The sequence below is a fragment of the Tiliqua scincoides genome, chromosome 11, assembly GCF_035046505.1.
Source record: "Tiliqua scincoides isolate rTilSci1 chromosome 11, rTilSci1.hap2, whole genome shotgun sequence".
Lineage (NCBI taxonomy): Eukaryota > Metazoa > Chordata > Lepidosauria > Squamata > Scincidae > Tiliqua > Tiliqua scincoides.
In genome coordinates, this window is record NC_089831.1 from 6,987,189 (window position 1) to 7,004,997 (window position 17,809).

Here is a 17,809-nt window from a genome sequence, read left to right on the forward strand (position 1 = left end):
TCTAGGGAATAATCCCCAGAGAAACCAGTGCTGCTGCCTTCCGTAAGAAGTAATGAAGACCTTGCTGGTAATCGCTGAAAAGGAAGCAGCAGGGACTTTGTTCTTCCTCTTCCATCTTTTCTTCCCCCGCTCCTGAGAGAACTTGGATTGGTCCGAGTGGAGGCGGGGGGAGCAGGAGGAGAAGGGTGGGCGGGAAAAGAGGCAAAGCGCTCCACCAATGGAAAGCCGAGCTCTGATGAGCGACTTGGAAGCGGGCCAATCGGGAGTGCGGAGCGGGAAGCCGGCTTTGAGGCGAGGCGTCAGGGTGTGGCTGGAGCGGTGACGGGCGGCTGTGGCGGCGGCAGGGCGGATCGTGCTGACGGCTCGCTCGAGGGCAGGACGGTCGCGTGAGGCGCGGGCCGTTCTCACGCCCGAGGAGCAGCAGCAGCAGCAGCAGCAGCAGCTTCCAGTGGCGGGGAGTTCCCCTGGCGGGGCTGTGGCGGAGCCCGGCCGGAGCAGGCCGCGGATCGGGGTATGAGGCTGCCTCAGGCGGAGCCTGGCGCTGTACGGGCGAGTGCGCGGTGCCCTGGCGCAAGCTGGCAGCAGCTCTGGCGGTCCTTCATGTGTGTGCACTTGTATGCACACGCACACACTTGTATTTATATGCGCATATGCGTATGCGTGCACACACCCACACACGTGTATACGTATGCGCACGCACACACTTGTTTATTTCTGTGTGTGTGTGTATATACATGCGCCCATGTGTATTTATATGTGTGTACATGTGCACATGTGTATATGGGCATGTGCTCATATACCTATGCATGTACTCACTCACACGCACATATGTGTATTTATGTATGTATATATATATATTTGCACACACGTGTATTTCTATGTGAGCATATATATGCACACATGCATGTGTGTATTTCTATGTGTGTATACATATGCACACGTGCGTGTTTGTTTATATGTGTGTTTACATATGCACATGTGTGCACATGTGTGTTTATACATATCTATATAATTTTATATATAGTTATATGTATATATAAATCATAATTTTGTGTTTTATACTAATAAAAGTAATATAGTTGGTATAATTATAATTATTCTAATTATAGTATAATTTTGTATTAATTTTATACTAAATTTATAATTTTTGCAATGTAATTTTATACTGATATCTATCTATCTATACGTATATACATACAGTAGAACCTCCAAAGTTGACCACCTCTCTATAATGACTACATCCTTAAGTTGACCTAATTTTCTATAGCCTTTTTTTCTGTATGTTGACCACCTCCCTATGTTGACCAATTCCTCCAGTCCCTAGGGTGGTCAACTTGAAGAGGTTCTACTGTGTATATATAATTTTATACTTTTATTTATAAATATATAAATAAATATTATATACGCAGTGGTTCCCAAGCTGGGTTCATAGCTCACTGGTTTTTGATGGGTTACAAATAGGGTGTTCGGACGTCCTCTTTTTTCCAGTACATGTCCTTTTTTTTTAGCCTGGGGAAAAAAACTTTAATGTCTTCCTTTTCCCTGTGAGCAGGTCCCTGCAGGCAGCGTATAGCCTTCTTCTAGTTAATAAATTGTATGTAAGAAATTAAATGTAGTATAGTTTTTAACTTAATAATAATATAGTGTTTAAGTTAAGCACATGAAATCGATGTACAAGTGTTTTCAGCTTTTATTTTGTCATGTCCTACATTTTACTTGGATGTCCTACAGTTTGGGGTGCCTTGCCCTCTTTTGTGGTTATGACATCTGGTTATGAAACTGTCAGTTACTAGACTATGACTAGATAATTAGATTAGACTATGTGCAGGAAGGTTAAACAATCTGCTCCTTGGCACAATGGCCAAATAATCCTTATAGCCTCTGAGACTTGAATTGTTGGTAAAGCTTTTTTTTAGGTGCTAAAAAGTTTGGGAACCACTGTACATGTGTGTAATATTGCATTCTGTGTCTTTTTCCCAACCCCCAAAAAGGTTCCAGAACGGTTGGTGTAGCACAGTGATTCTCAAACTGTGGGTCTGCAGCCCACCAGTGGGTCACCACCCAATTTTGGGTGGTTTGTGAAACTGACATCAGACTCTGGGCATCAAGGGTTAAACAAGCTGTTGCTTGTGAAGAGCACTGCTGCCTAATGACCTTTATAGACACAGAAGCTGGAACGGCTGATAAAGTGATTTTTTTTTTAGGTGGATCCTGATGCTAAAATGTTTGAGAACCACTGGCGTTGAAAAAGGTCGTGTAATCGTTGAAACAAACGGAAACAGATGCAGAGGAAGCACCAGCAACAGTTTCTGGAAAAGGTGGTCTGCTGGGGTGCAGAGTTAGGGTTACCAAATACAAAGAGGGAAGGGACAGAGTACCTATACATTTTACCTATTGTATAGAAGAGGGAATCTTGGTGGATGCAACTCAGCATGGAAGGGTTTAAAAAGCTGGATCTACCAAGATTCCCTTTTCTATACAATGGTTAAAGGTGTAGGCACTCTGTTTGTATCTGATAACCCTACTCATATGCATGCGTAAAGCCTAAGACTGCAATCCTATACACACTTACCTGGGAGAAAGCCCACTGAACTTATATGGGACTTACTTCTTCATAAACATGTATAAGGTTGTACCGCTCCTGTACCGGATTGAGTCCTGGGTCCCTCTCTTCTCTTTTTCTACCCCTTGGAGTCTTTGGAAGGGGAAGCCCTTACTCTCCATGCAGGAAAGGTCCCAGCCTCAGTTCCAGGTCTCCCAGGTCTCCTCAGTCTCCAAGCAAGGCAGGGGGAGCAGTGCTAACATAGGGTTACCAGATGCTAATTGGGACAGAGTACCTATACCTTTAACCATTGTATGGAAGAGGGAATTTTGGCAAGTGCTGTTTTTAAACCCTTCCATGTTAAGCTGCATTGCCAAAATTCTACACCTTCTACAATGGTTAGAGGGTTAGGCACACTGTCCCTGTTTGTATCTGGTAACCCTATGCAGAGGGACAATTGCTCTATGCTATTTAAGAGGACTGTCACTGGTTGTGTGTGTGTGTGTCTTGCAGGGCAGAGTTTGCATCTGCTTCTTTTTGTGGCTAAAGATGTAAACAGACTACTGTATGTAAACGGATCACTTCAGGGCACAGTACTCAGATTATGGCAGTTTTTGCAACCATTTGGGCAGAGGTGGCATCAGACTTCACACAAAAAGTGCGATTAAGGAAGTTTTATTATGCTTTGGTGTGATGCCTGAATTGACAAACAGTAGTCTATGGTTGGCCAGCAAGCTAGAATAGGAAGCAGTGGTTTGAATGAAGTGAGTTTGTAGAACACATTTTTGAACAATGATTGCAAATAGATCCCGTGTTTAAGGTGGAGCAGCACTTAAGGTGCTGCACTTAACAGTTACCTTAGCATATCTCATTTTACTGGTTACAAAGTATTCTTTTCTTCCCTGTCTTTTCATGTTCAAGTGTTGACATTGTACTAAATGGCAGCTTAAAGTGTCTGGACTAGCAGAGGTAGTCTTGAATGTGGTGTGGGGTACCCTGAGACGTCTTGTGGGCCGGAAGTGACATCATTAGGCACATGATGGCCGGAAGTAAGCACTTTGTTTTTACCCAGAACTCACTGGTTGTGAATGACAGAAGAGAAAACATGCAAATCTTGATCATATGTTCAAGATATGAGGGAGCCCAATTATCATGCTCTTTTAGCCATGTTAATAATTTCTGGGAGTATCTTTTACCGACTTGGGCTGATTTCCTGGTTGAGGCACCACCTGGAGCACTTGGACTTGGCAATTGTTACTCATACTGGGTCATATGAAGAGCCCTGCTGGATGAGGCCAAAGGCCCTTCTAGTCTAGCTTCCTGTATCTGGCAGTAGTCCCCCAGATGCTTCTGGGACCACTCAAGACAACAAGATCCCTGTAGCCACTCCGTTGCACCTGACATTCAGAGATAGGCCACCTCTAAAACCCAAAGATTGTATTCAGTCATTATGTTGCATGCGGGCCATATCCATGCTGGGCTACCGCAATAAGCTGTATATGGGGCTGCCTTTGAAATCAGTATAGGAACTTCAGTTGGTACAGAATGCCATTTGCTTGTAGAGGTAATAGTGGTGAGCATATGACACCCATTGTGTACCACCTACATTGGCTTCCAGTTTGTTTCCAGGTCTGCTTCTAAGTGCTACTTCTAAATATGCAGCTACTTCTAAATATGCAACTTGTCCCTCAAAATGGCCACAGTGCCAGAGGATTGGAGGATAGCAAATGTCATGCTGATCTTTAAAAGGGAAAGAGGGGGAACCCGGGAAACTATAGGCCAGTCAGCCTAACATCTGTACTGGTTAAGATGGTGGAATGCCTCATCAAAGATAGAATCTCAAAACACATCCACTAAAATTGAGTGTTGGGAGAGTTAGAACAGACAAAAGAAAATCTTTCTTTACTCAGCGTGTGGTTGGTCTGTGGAACACCTTGCCGCAGGATGTGGTGATGGCATCTGACCTGGATGCCTTTAAAAGGGGATTGGACAAGTTTCTGGAGGAAAAATCCATTACGGGTTACAAGCCATGGTGTGTATGTGCAACGTCCTGATTTTAGAAATGGGCTATGTCAGATGCAAGGGAGGGCACCAGGATGAGGTCTCTTGTTATCTGGTGTGCTCCCTGGGGCATTTGGTGGGGCCGCTGTGAGATGCAGGAAGCTGGACTAGATGGGCCTATGGCCTGATCCAGTGGGGCTGTTCTTATGCTGTTCTTGGCCTTTTCAGCTCCGAGAGATGTGAGACAATAATATCTGAAGAACAGCCTTCTCCATATCAAACTGCCCAATCTGAGGCGTAGATCTTTGCCCCAGCACTAAGAAGACATCCATCTGGTGAGTACTAGGGACAGGGCTTTTTTACAGCTAGCTGCATGACTGTGCAACTTTCTCTCTGAGGAGATCCTTCAAATTGTTTCCTTGGTCATGTTTTTTAAAAAGGAACTAAGGGCACAATCCTTACCAGGTCTACTCAGAAGTAAGTCCTATTTTGTTCAGTGGGGCTTACTCTCAGGAAAGTATGGTTAGGATTGCAGCCTAAAACAGTTTCTGTGGAATAAGGTCATCTGTGGATTGTGACATTGATGTCTTCAATTGTTTTTACTGCAGTTGCATTTAGAGTCATAGTAACTGTGAATTGAATTTAACTTCATGAAGCTTGCATCATGTCTTTTAGGCAAATGGTTTAAAATACTGTTTTAGCAAGCATTTTAAAAAAGAAAATGGAACAGTTTTTTCAACCTGCTCTCAAATTTCCAGTTTCTCTACTGGGAAAATGGGGGGAACGGCTTGGTTGGTGGAACAGGATTCTTCCTCCTCAGACTTCTCATCTCTAGCCTTACAGATGATTTGTTGATATGTCTATGCAATGTGTTTTCTGTCGAGCAGTATCATCATGCATCCCACAAGAGGCCTGTTTCGGGGTGGTACTTCTCTTCCTGTGTCCCACAATGGCGATGTGCCCCAGTCTCAGCCCCAGCAGCCTCTGGTTGAAGACTTTATGTATGGAAGAGGAAGGTCCTTGATATCAGCAGGCAGGATGCAGGAACAGGATGTGGGGATGCATCAGCCCCCAGGACGTATGCAGCAGGTACACGCGCCACATTCTCGGCAAGCGTTTCCAGCACAAACACAATCGTTGGGGAATAGCTGGTTATGACCTTTTGACTTAAAAGTACAACCTCTTGCTTTGGGGGGTAGAATAGGCTGTTTCAGAGGAGACCTGGGATCAGGAACAGACAAGGGAGGATTTTTTATCTCCTGTGTAGGAGTGAGTTGTGTAGTGCTGTGTATGTTCATAGCGGTTACTTGAAAGTTTAAACCAGTGCTTCCCAAATTCCTACAAGCGTGTTGGGAACACTGTAAGTGTATGCGGAGGGAGGGACTATGGCAGCAATGCGATCCCCAGGATTGCGCTGCTACTGGGGATGGGAGGGATTTTTTTTTACTTATCAGCCTCCAGTGCCAAACTCCGAGGGTCTGGGGAGGCCTCTACAGGGTTCCCCACACCTCAAAACACGTTAAAAATAGGGAAATATGGGCACTTGCAGTTTTCGTCGTAAAATCAGAAGTACCCAAGTGCGGCAAGCTCTGTGGAGGGCTCCCGGAACCCCCAGGACTCTGGCTCTGTAGGCTTGTGAGTAAAAAAAAACCCACTCCCTACCCCCCCCCCCCCCCCCCGCAGCAGTGTAGTCCTGGGGATCGCTTTGCTGCTTCCACCTCCTCCAGCACACACACTCTTTCAAGGGGCAGGAACAAGTGCTTCCCTGGCTGGTGAGTTGCGCCCATTAGTTTGGGAACCACTGGTTTATATCACAGGTGAACAAAAGTAAAGAAAAAAATCTGTTGTAGTTTTTCTGGCAATTCAAGGAGGTATAAGGTATGGATTTATTAGAACTGGTTAAATTTTACTGCCCAGTTCAGAGAAGGAATCTTTTTTTATTTTAAAAAATAAAAGCGAGCATGCTCTGTTTGAGTTTTGTAAGCAGTTCCTTGGATTATTGAAGAAGTGTAACTGAGACGACAGCTTGGATCGGTGGCCTTGTGGGCAACTTCTGTTGTAGAAATGTGAAAAAATGGGCTGGAAACTAGCAGTGCAGTCCTAGGCATGTCTACTCAAAAGTAAATTTCATTTTATTCAGTGGGACTTATCCCCAGGCAAGTAAGTTTAGGATTGCAGTATATTAGGTCAGTATTAGGAGACTGACATTGCACATTCTTAAAAGAAATGCTTTGCAGGGTAGAGAACAGGGCTAAGCATGTTATTGGTTGGACCTGATGGGAAAACTGCAGGCATAGAAGTACCCTGCAACTTTACAGGGCTGTAAAACTTCACCAGCTAAAATGGTTCTTTTGATATATTCAGTTTTTAATGTTTTTAAAAATACCCCTGTCACTAGCAGTTGTTTTGACCAGCTTTAACCTATATAGCGTACTAGGTTAAAGCTTTTCTTTTGTTCAGCTTCAGGCATCTTCCACAGCCGCCCCAAGTCTGTCCGCCATGTTTCGGGGCCTTGGTTTTGAGACCTCTCCCAGACCACCTTTGGGTAAGTCATCTCTGCCATATGGCAGCATCTTTCTCTTGCTTTGATGATATTTGCCTTCTAAACCTAAGCCTGGAGCAAACTAATTTAATACCTAGAAAATTTTCTTTATGATCTCTGTTCAGGTCGAGGCATTTGGGGCATTGTAGAGCGAGGGATGGGTGACATGAATGTTAAACCCAAAGTGGATTTAGCTGTACAGCCTAAAATTACACATGCAGGACCAGCTGGAGATGACAAAGTGGAAACGGCGCTGTTGGGACGTGGCCGGTGAGTGAGGCAGATTGAAGAAAAAGTAGGTGGGCAAGAAAGACATGCCCTACCAGCAAATATTAGGTGGCAACATATTAGGCTGGTAAACCTCATCAACAGTTTTGAGGTAGAGATTTAAAGGTGAATGTGTCTGCTTTATTTGTTGATGTAAACTCGGTCACAATGAGCTGTAACCCTAATCTCCAAATGAAGCTCCTGAATCTGATGAATCTCTCTTTTGGGTGTGCACAAAACATGTCACAGTTTTTATTGTAGGAGACATCCTGGACAAATAAAAGCATAGAGTTGGAAGGACCTAAGGTCATCTAGTCCAACGCCTTGCCCATAGCAGGAAATCCTAGAGCATCTCCAGCAGATGCTTGTCGAGCCTCTGCTAGAAGGTCTTCAGTGAGGGAGAATCCACCACCTTCCTCCGCAATCTGGTCCACTGTCAAACTGCCCTTACAGTCAGGAATTTTTTCCTGTTGTCCAGTCAGGATCCCTTCTCTTGCAGTTTGTACCCATTGGTTCTAATTCCACTATATGATTAGTGTTGTGCAATTCTTCTGTAGCCTTCTCCCTCACAGACTGTTTTCAGGGATGAAACCTACCTCCCAGGGTTGTTGTGAAGACAAAAGGGGGGAAGAAACTGTATGCCACCCTGAGCTGCTTGGAGGAAGAGTGGTATGAAAATGTTTTGTGAATCCTGACCTACTGTTTATAGAACAATCCCTTGTCGTAGGTTGTGTGGGAAGATGGCCCATAGCTTCCCAGTGAGTTTTATGGCTGAATAAAGACATGGGGATATGTTTTGATCCTGGGTGTTCTCCATCCAAGCCAGTAATCCACCACTCTGGCATTGCAGAAACCTGAGTTGCTATCCTCAGGTGCCTCAGGCTTGCAGCTTAGGCTTTTAAAAGCAAGGTCATGTGCTATTTGCAGTTTCATCAGGAACTTATTGTTCTTGTTTCCTTTTTTCTTCTTCAAATGGATTCAGAGCACCTGATCATAAAGACAGTGAAATACCTTTCGTTGCTCTTGGAAGATCAGCTGTGGGACTCAGCAAGGCCTCTGCCTTAGGTGCAGGAGTTTTTCATTCAGCAGTTTCGGAACAGCCCAGACCAACAGTTTCTGATGATAAACTGGAGAGAAAGTAAGTGTGAGATGATGTAAACAAGAAATTTATCTAATTTGGTGGTTCCCAAGCTTTTCAGACCCTTATAAATGTCAAGGGTTGTGGCTATAATGGTGATTGGGCAGCAGTACTCCCCTCCCCCAAGAAGCAGCTTGTTCAACCTTTGATGCACATACCCTAATCTGCCCTGTCGGTTTCATGACCCAACAAAAATTGGATCATGACCTCCTGGTGGGTCCTGGACCCACAGTTTGGGAACTGCTGATCTAATTACCACTGTGGGCCTGTTATTGTACCACTGCAGTTACATTGGGTATAGTGATATGTGCAGTTTCATGTGGAGGTACAGTTGTAGGTTCATTAATGTGCCTTTTTGAGGATGTGAAGTATTTTGTAACTGTCATCCTTGTTCTAGTAACCACATAAATTACTACAGTAAGTGACACTGCCCTCAAACTGCTTAGAAATAGCAATTCAGTGCAAAATGTGGGTGTCCAACTTCTATCCAGAGTGACACAAGCTGCATTAGCTTGCAGTTAGCTTTTGGGCATTTACTAATACTTTGAAAAGATCTGGGCATGAGTGTCTAGGTCAGGGGTGTCCAAAGTTTTTGGCAGGAGGACCACATCAGCTCTCTGACACAGAGTCGGGGGCCGGGGGAAAAAAGAATTAATTTACATTTTAAATGTGAATAAATTTACATAAGTTTACATAAATGAATATATTAAAGATGAACTTATATGAATGAATGAAGGTCTTGCAATAGGTCAATGCCTATAAAAGGCCTTGTACAAAGCAAGGTTGGCCTTTCCTTTTCTGCCGCTGCTGCATCACAGATGTGAAAGAGCAAGCAGTGAAGGGAGCTCTCATCCCACAGCTCACACGAGAGGTCAAACAGTCGCCCTCACACTGAGAGAAGTTGCGTTGGGCCAGTGCGGGCTTCAACAAATCTCATTGGAGACTGGGGGGTCCCTGAGGGCTGCATTGAGAGGCCTTGAGGGCTGCAAGTGGCCCCCGGGCCGGGGTTTGGGCACCCCTGGTCTAGGTGATGCATTCTTCTGTGTAGTCCTCAGTGCTTTGACATCAAGCCAAGATGCCCTGCTTCAGGGTCATCTTCAGGGTCACCTGCTTGAGAGATCAAATCCATGAGCGTCTGAAGGTATTCTCAGTCTGTAAATGAAAGATTGGTTATACTGTACAGAAGAAGAAAGAGCAACCTCTTGGCTTATTTTGTGTGCATGTGTAGGATGAATTTGTGATCCTTGGAAGATTTATTTTAGAGTAGCTTACATAAAATCAAACCATGAGAAGGGGGCATACGCCTCACAGACTGCTTCCTCTCCTCCTCCTAGGGCAGTTGCTGGTTCTGTGGCCACTGTGAGGGGGGAAGGACATAGTTCAACTTGGCAGGCACAAGCAGGTTCTGTTACATAGAAACGTGACCTGTCTACCTGCATATTCTGGAAGCATCATTTGTGTAACACTGTAACTGTATAATTTGATTTAATTGTGTAAATAATCTAAATAGTCAGTGGACATGGAAATATTTTTTACCTAAAATGATGATATTCTAACTTCTCTTCCATTGGTGGTGGTAGTCTAATATTGTACGTACAGTGGTGCCTTGCAAGACGAATGCCTCGTGCAACGAAAAACTCGCAAGACGAAAGTGTTTTGCGATTTTTTTGGTGACTCGCAAGACGAATTTTTTTCCTTTTTTTTGGTTTGTTTTAAATCGCACTTCGCAAGACGAAAATTTCGCAAAACGAAACAACTCGCGGAACGAATTAATTTCGTCTTGCGAGGCACCACTGTATTTCTTTGGGAGTAAGCCCCATTGAACTTGGCAGGATTTACATCTGAGTTCATTCATAGAATGGGGCTGCATGCCTGTGCTACCATACAGTGTTTCTCCCTTGGACTCAGCCTTGGTCAGCACATTTACGCATGCTTTCATCCTTCCAGAGAACCATTAATGAAGCAGGGCTCCAAAGGAATGCCGGTCCCCTTGGGACTGAACCTGATCAAAATTCACTGTCGAAATGAAGCTGTGTATCAGTATCATGTGACATTCAGGTAGTACTTTTTGAATCGTACCATTTCCCCCAGTTTTTTTGCACTTTTGGGGGGTTCCAAACTGGTTTGGGGAGATATCCAGAGTTTCAATAGCTGAAAGTGGATATGTAGTAGTAGTAGTTCTTGACATGTTCTTGGCAGTAGTTGCAAGCCATGTGGGCACATATACTGCCTGCCTGTCTGACATTTAGCTGATTAGTGTATGGCAAGTCCACGCGTGGGGGAGACATTATACCAACATCAAACTCTTTTTTAAAATATTTATTGTAGTCGGCTTAAAATATCTGTAACTTCCTTTTAAGGTCAACTCTTGATTGATCCCTAAGATGGCTTGTAGAACTAATTAAAGCAACAACATAAGTTGAATCATTTAAACAACTTTAAAAAGTATTGCATAATGCAGCAGTAAATCACATGTAAGAGCTGTCAGAGGCTCAGTGTGCTCAGCAGGTACTTGAAGGATGATGATGATGGAGTCTGGTAAAATATTCTGTATAAAGCAGCAGCAGTTTCTTCTAGTTTGCTAATGAAGACACACACACATTATCAGCCCCATGCAGTGATTCATGCTTTTATTGTCTTCTCTGTGTCTGTCTTCCAGCCCCAATGTGGAATGCAAGAGTATGCGCTTTGGAATGTTGAAGGAGCATAAGTCGGTGACAGGAGATGTGACTGCATTTGATGGCTCTATTCTCTACTTACCCATCAAGTTGCCTCAAGTAAGGCCCAAATTTGCATCTGAATAGTTTGCTAAAACATATCTTCTAAGGTGGGTTATATCAAACCGCCACTCTTCTTTGCTGTATCTCTTTGCGTGAATTTTCCTGCATGGAGTGATGACACCCAAGTATCCTTCTTTTTGAGAGTGGAACAATTCATGATACTTTCAGTGCAATGCAGAAATGAGGTGCTCAGCTTTGGGTGTCAAAGAGTTTCTAATTTTTTATGAGAGTTCAAAAAAAGGTGAACAAAAATGGTTGGGTGTATGTAAGGGATGTACAGTGGGTCCTCCTTACCCACAGGTTTGGCACCCATGGATTTGACTTGGCGCAGATGGCGACCCACACGGAGGGCCTCACTTGACCTCCCAGTTGGGACCAGAAGCACCTTCTGGTCATGTCTGGGAGGTGTTCTGGGAAATCTGGGAGATTTCGTTATTTGTGGGTTTTGGTATCCGTGGTGGGTCCAGAAATGAATTCCCTGCAGATACAGAGGGCCAACTGTAGTTCACAAACTGAGCATATAGAAAGTTTTTAATCCAATATCCTCTTCCTCACCACAGTGTCAATAAAATGATTGGACCTTTTGGAATATCTTCCAAGCTGTGATGATGGGGTGTAACCATACTCATGCATTCAGCCCCCCCCCCATAATTGGGGTTCCTCAAGGGAAGACTGAGGCAAGCCCCAGTATTCTGTCCTGGTTGCCATTGCCTTGTTGCAGTTAGCCCTTGATGGGAAGCTTCCTGTTAACATTCTGGCTGTGTCTCTCTAACATCCATGCTGCTTGCCTGCATTTCACATTCCTCAGTTAAGCAAAAAATTGTGTTTCTGCTACTAATAAAGAAAAAACAAAGGTAATGTGTGAGGGGCAGCAGGGTCATGAAGTATTGTACTTTATATAGGGTTCCCCCATAACCACATTTTCCATATCTGCAGGGTGGCTGGAACGGAACCCCCATGTACATGCGGGAAGGTACTAATAGTATTTCAAAGACTATTAGAAATAAGTGGCATTGTGTGCTATTTAATACGTCTCTGGACATAGCAAAGGCCCAGACTTGATTAGCACCCCATTTTTTGTTTTTTCCATTTTGGTTGTTTTCCACTGGCTTTCCTTGGTGTTGCTTGCAAATTCTTTGCAGTGACATTGGAAAGGATGTTCTTCTATCCAGAGAAGAGCTGCTGTGCTTGTGCGTAGCTCTGTACCAAAGAATATTAAAAATACGGGCAGCCCTTGGTATCTGCAGGTTCGGTGACCACAGATTTGAATATCTGCAGGTTCCAAACCTGTGGGTTTGGACCACCTGTTGCCCTCCAAACATGACTGGAGCTATGCTCTGATTGTGTCCAGAGGGCCTTCAGAGGACTGAAAATAGTAGTGCTTTTGAGCCCTCAGAAGGCCTTCCTCAGTGAAAACCAGAAGTAGTGCTTTTCGGCCCTCAGAAGGCACTTCGGACGTGACAGACCTCTGGTTGCGTTCAGAGGGCAACAGGGTGTTTGACCTGCAGATTTGAACATCTGTGGGTTTAGGTATCCATGGGACGGGGGGGGTCTGGGAATGGATTCCCCGCAGATACCAAGGGCTGCCTTGTATACCACTTTTCAACAAAATACGTAATTCACAAAGCAGTTAACATAGCAAAATAAGTCAATACAGCCATGTATTGCTGAGTGACAGGGATGCAGACTGGCACTCCCATTGCTAAGCAAGGCTTGACATTATACAAAGCCTCTGTGAAGGAGAGGGGAGCCATGCTCCCCTCACCTCCAGAGGCTTTTCTGAGCCTTGCAGAGGCAGTGCGCTGAATTGTAAATGGTTCTCTGTCCCCAGAAGGCAGTTTTAAAAGGGATGCAGAAGAGACACCTGCAACTGCCATTGGGAAAAATGTGATGATGGGGTGAAGAAAGGCAATTCCTCTACTCCCGCTAAATGTAAGAGGGCACCACTTTAAAAGGTGCCTCGTTGCCCAGGTAGCAAAACTCTACAAAGTAATGCACCATTTCAGTGTCAATGCAATGGGCCAATTTCAAAACAAGGGCATGATAGCAGGACACAATTTTTAATGCCACTGTCAGTATGTCTTTCCTTGTTTCTGTTGTGTTTTGTTCATGCTTGCAGACCAGCATGGAAACAGTGAGCAGCCTGGAGGAACAAAGCAAACTGAGAAGCAATATTGGGACTGACAGTCAGGAGGGGCATATCCATAGTTAGCAAGGCTTATCTTGTGCTGGCTGTACTGTTTGGCAGCTGGAAGCAAGGGGGGCTTGAATTCTATATTACCTTGAAAGCATTCGGGAATATCATTTGTCAGTCAGGATAGTGGATCGAAAAGAGTGCTGAACTGATGCAGGTTGCTGTTTCCCTCTTTAGAATGTTGAGCTGATGAGTCAAAGGAGGACAGATGCAGTGGAGATCACTGTAAAGATTCAGATGACCAAAATTCTAGAACCCACCTCAGACTTGTGCATACCATTTTACAATGTTGTTTTCAGGAGGTAAGGAGGAATTTCAGCAGGAGATGTCCTCATGGGCAGATGAAAATCAATTGGTTTTTTAAAAAAAAGTTTTTTAGATTGAAATTGCATGCATTATATTTATTGGGAGTAAGCCCCAACAAACTTGGCAGAACTTACTGCCAAGATGGGAAGAAAACTTTGTATTCCTGGACAGAGTGTGTAGCTGTTAGGATCCTATCTGAGAATGCTCTTCTCCTCAACGAGAGAAAGGAACAAGATAAAGTGTTTATCTTTAAGTGTAAGTTTTTCAGAATAAGTTCTTCACAATGGACTGATGGCATCCAACCCACTCAAGGGTAATTCATTCTTCCTGCATAATATTTTGTTGTTGGCATCCTTCAGTCTCGGAAGACTATGGTATTGCCCTCTGAATGGTGCTTCTGGAACAGAGTGTCCTCTCCAGTGCGCGAAGCCTGGGTAAAGTACGTATGGAGGATAGGCTGTTATCCATGCAGCAAATCCCCCCTCCACATCGCTGAAATGGTCCAATGGAAAGGCAGAGGCCAATACGGTTGGTTCCAGCGGCGTCGCAGGAGTTGCCAGAACGTGACTGTGTTCAGCCATGAACTGCCTCAGGGACTCCGGCTCCTGATTTTGCCTCAAGGTTGACTCCTGAAGCTTTTTCCATAACTGGATGTAGCCACAAGGCAGTGGAGGTTTGGGGTCAGAGTTCTCCTTCTCTCAGATGAGCTGCCTTCCCAGGCTGACAAGTCCCATCGACCGGGTCGATGCATAATATTAATACTACACATTCATGTGAATGTAGCCTGCATCTCATTTTTGTTCTGCTGTTAGACAAATTCAAAGGACAGTAAGATTCCTTTTTTGCTATGGGAACTGACCTAGTATGGGTGGCTCCTCTTATGGCCTTTAAGAACAGTTAATTAGCCCAGTCCTTTCTGTCTAGAGTGAGTTGGCGGAGCAACCTGGCAGAGGATGCTGTCTGTCCCCTGTGAAGAACTTATAGTAGTAAATCTAACATTTCGTTTTCAATGTCCAGTTCATCTGAAGTGCAAACATGTGACTTTTGCAATCAAATATAAATATTATAGAGGTCATGTTTGCTATTTGGATTATGAAGAGTACTACTTTATAATGTAGAAAGCAGCTGTCCGCAGCAATTTTCAGTACTGTGTATACCATTTTAGCTTTACATTCTGGCTTGTGAACATAAACCTAGTGTAAGACAAGGGACAACTGTAAAGGATTTTGCTGTATGTGTTGTATCCCTATAGAGAGCAGACATGAATTTCATAAATGCTCTCCCAAGTGCTAATAAATTTGGTAGTGCAAATTGTTGCCCAGAAAATTTTTTATATGTGCCTTACAAGAAGTTTTGGAATTGACAATGCAAAGCCTTTATGTAGTTGCAATGGAGATGTTTTAAACATAATTGTATCACCCTGTTAGTATGCATGATTGTTTGGTACATGTATGAGCCACCAAAAATGGAAACTGGATTTAAATTGGTAGTAAACTAACCTTTTAAAATTGCCTTTAATTTAAATGTCCACCCTGGCAACTTGTCGATAGTTGAGCCATACTTTTCACCTGGGTGGTCTGATCTGCCAGCATTCTGGGTCAGATACCACTCTGGGGAATCTGTTTTAGCCACATATAGGAATGTAGTTTTAGGCTCCTAATCTAGTGTGCTGTTGGATTTTAGAAGAAAATCCTGAATGATCTTTATTTGTGGGCCTGTATGCTAAGAAGAAACATTCAATCAAAAAGTTATTTGCATAATATGGATTCATAATATGCATCAGATTATGCATTTCCAATTGTTCCAGTCTCTTTAACTACCTTTGGGTTTCAATTTTAGGGTGATGAGGATTTTAGATATGAAAATTGTTGGGAGGAATTTCTTTGACCCTACCAGTGCTTCTGTGCTGCAGCAGTATAGGTTGGTACACTTCTTTATGTCTTTTTCTTGTATCAGTCCATCCCAGCAATTCAGTAAGGGCCAAATCCTATCTGACTTTCCAGTGCTAATGCAGCCATGCCAACAGGGCACATGTTGCCTCTTGTGGTGGGTAGTAGTCACAGAGGCCACCTCAAGGTAAGGGAACATTTGTTTCCGTACTTCTGGACTGCATTGCAGCTGTGTCAGTGCTGGAAAGTTGGATAGGATTGGGCATGAAAGCATGTTAAAGCACTGTGGTGGTGGTGATGTGAAAGACAACAGGCAGGATTTTTTGTCTGTGTTGAACTTCTGGTAGGCTTACTTTTGCTTCTGACCACCTCCAAATACCGCAATCTTTCATGCAATGTATTTCTATGTATTTTTTCATAACAGTCTTGAAATTCTTTGAATAGATTTAGTGCTTTCTGTAAGTGGGTATTTGGGAGGAAAATTTGTTACCCTGCACATGCCCGATCTCGTCTGATCTCAGAAGCTAAGCAGGGTCAGGCCTGGGAGACCTGGATGGGAGACCACCTGGGAATACTGGGTGCTGTAGGCTTATACCATAGTCTTTCGAGACTGAAGGTTGCCAACCATTCTTTAGTTCTAAAATCTATGCTAGGAAAGTGATCAGCTTGCACCTTTATTTTTATTTATATAGTTGCTTATTTCTCTGGTTTTCTCTTGGGGAAAAAATGCAGAACCTTCCATATTTGTGTTAAAAAAAAATACTTGTTTCTTACCTCCTTATGTGGCTATACCCGTGATGTGGCTTGTTGACCTGTGTGTAAGAGTTTTACTACTTCACAACAAGTTTAAATATTCTAAAATAAGATACTATTGCAAGACAGACTTGGTTCAGATGTGACAGACTCAGTATGACAAACCAAAGGTGCCCGCCTGCTTCTTTCTCCCCCTCTCACATGGCCAAATTCAAAACTTTCTGATTTGTTAAACCAGGGTCCTGTGACATCTGAACAATATAGCTTTAGTTTGACTGATTGCTGCAAACAAGGATATCCGGTAATGGTTTGATCTAGTTTGATATCTAGGCGTTGAATGCTTAAACCATAGTTTCTGAGTTTGGATCTCGTGGGAAACTTGTGCAGTAAACCAGGAAGTATTGAACTAAAGCATGCAAGGAATTATACAGGAACGTGACTTGTCTTTGGTCCAGTCATGATCACTGCATCTGAACCAGGCCATTGTTTTTCAATAGACTAAGATATAAAGCCCCAGAAAAATTGTTTTTATAATTCATGTTGAGCAGTCTTTTGTCCCATGATACAGACACTGCTCACGTACAACCTTGTGGTGGAGCCAGATAAGCTTAACCTGCTTATTGCCAGTTTTGATACTGCTGTTTTGTGGAATTTTCTTTTCTAGAAGAATAAAGACAGGGCCCTTTATCCGTGGGGGTTCCGCCCCCCTCTTGCAAATAAGAAAACTGCGAATACGGAGGAACTCTATATAAATAGCACCCCCCCTTGGCCATTATTTATCTTATTTAACTTATTTCTGGTGTAGTCACACTGGAAGCATGGGTATTTTAAACTTGCTTAAACAAAGCACTGCAATGTGCAGGCAATCAGAATGCATGCTACAGGGAGACTAATAGGAAGCAAGAACTGTCTTGCTTCCTGTTAGTCACCCTCTAGTGTACAGGTTGGTTGCCTGCACATCTTCTTGCTTTGTTTAAGAAAGTTTAAAGCAAGAAACACCACACTTCCAGTGCAACTACATAAAAAATAACAGAATGGGTGAGGGGGGAGAGGTGCCGGATCCGCAGATATGTAGTTGTGGAAAGGTCTCTCCATCCTAAAATCGCCTGTATGGCTCAATCTTCTATTTGTTTGCTACATTTTCTAATAGAACAGTTGATACAACTTCTTCCTTTCAACGTAACAAATGTGCTGTTGTGTGTGAAATTTACCTCCATAAAAGGTTGCAGATATGGCCTGGCTATGCAGCCAGTATCCGGAGGACAGATGGGGGCCTCTTTCTGTTAACCGATGTCGTTCACAAGGTGATTAGGAATGATTCTATCCTGGATGTCATGTGAGTAAGAAGCAACCTAAACAACACCTTCAAAGTATTTGAAAAATATTACACTGAGGGG

The 17,809-nt window shown here is 43.6% G+C and overlaps 1 protein-coding gene across 4 annotated transcripts in view; it reads left to right on the top strand.

The window, feature by feature from the left end:
• Nucleotides 1-428: 428 nt before the first annotated feature.
• Nucleotides 429-17,809, top strand: part of PIWIL2 (piwi like RNA-mediated gene silencing 2) — a 39,773-nt gene continuing 22,392 nt past the window's right edge. For 3 of the 4 annotated variants that reach the window (XM_066639507.1, XM_066639509.1, XM_066639510.1), the window contains exons 1-11: nucleotides 2,043-2,318; nucleotides 4,772-4,878; nucleotides 5,431-5,632; nucleotides 7,004-7,088; nucleotides 7,211-7,355; nucleotides 8,335-8,490; nucleotides 10,438-10,548; nucleotides 11,150-11,267; nucleotides 13,642-13,766; nucleotides 15,610-15,690; nucleotides 17,635-17,748. In XM_066639507.1, the coding sequence (XP_066495604.1) occupies nucleotides 5,438-5,632; nucleotides 7,004-7,088; nucleotides 7,211-7,355; nucleotides 8,335-8,490; nucleotides 10,438-10,548; nucleotides 11,150-11,267; nucleotides 13,642-13,766; nucleotides 15,610-15,690; nucleotides 17,635-17,748 (1,130 nt within the window). In that variant the 5' untranslated portion in view covers nucleotides 2,043-2,318; nucleotides 4,772-4,878; nucleotides 5,431-5,437. Of the gene's footprint in view, nucleotides 512-2,042; nucleotides 2,319-4,771; nucleotides 4,879-5,430; nucleotides 5,633-7,003; nucleotides 7,089-7,210; nucleotides 7,356-8,334; nucleotides 8,491-10,437; nucleotides 10,549-11,149; nucleotides 11,268-13,641; nucleotides 13,767-15,609; nucleotides 15,691-17,634; nucleotides 17,749-17,809 lie in introns of those variants that run through there. The other variant, XM_066639508.1, reaches the window with a different exon arrangement.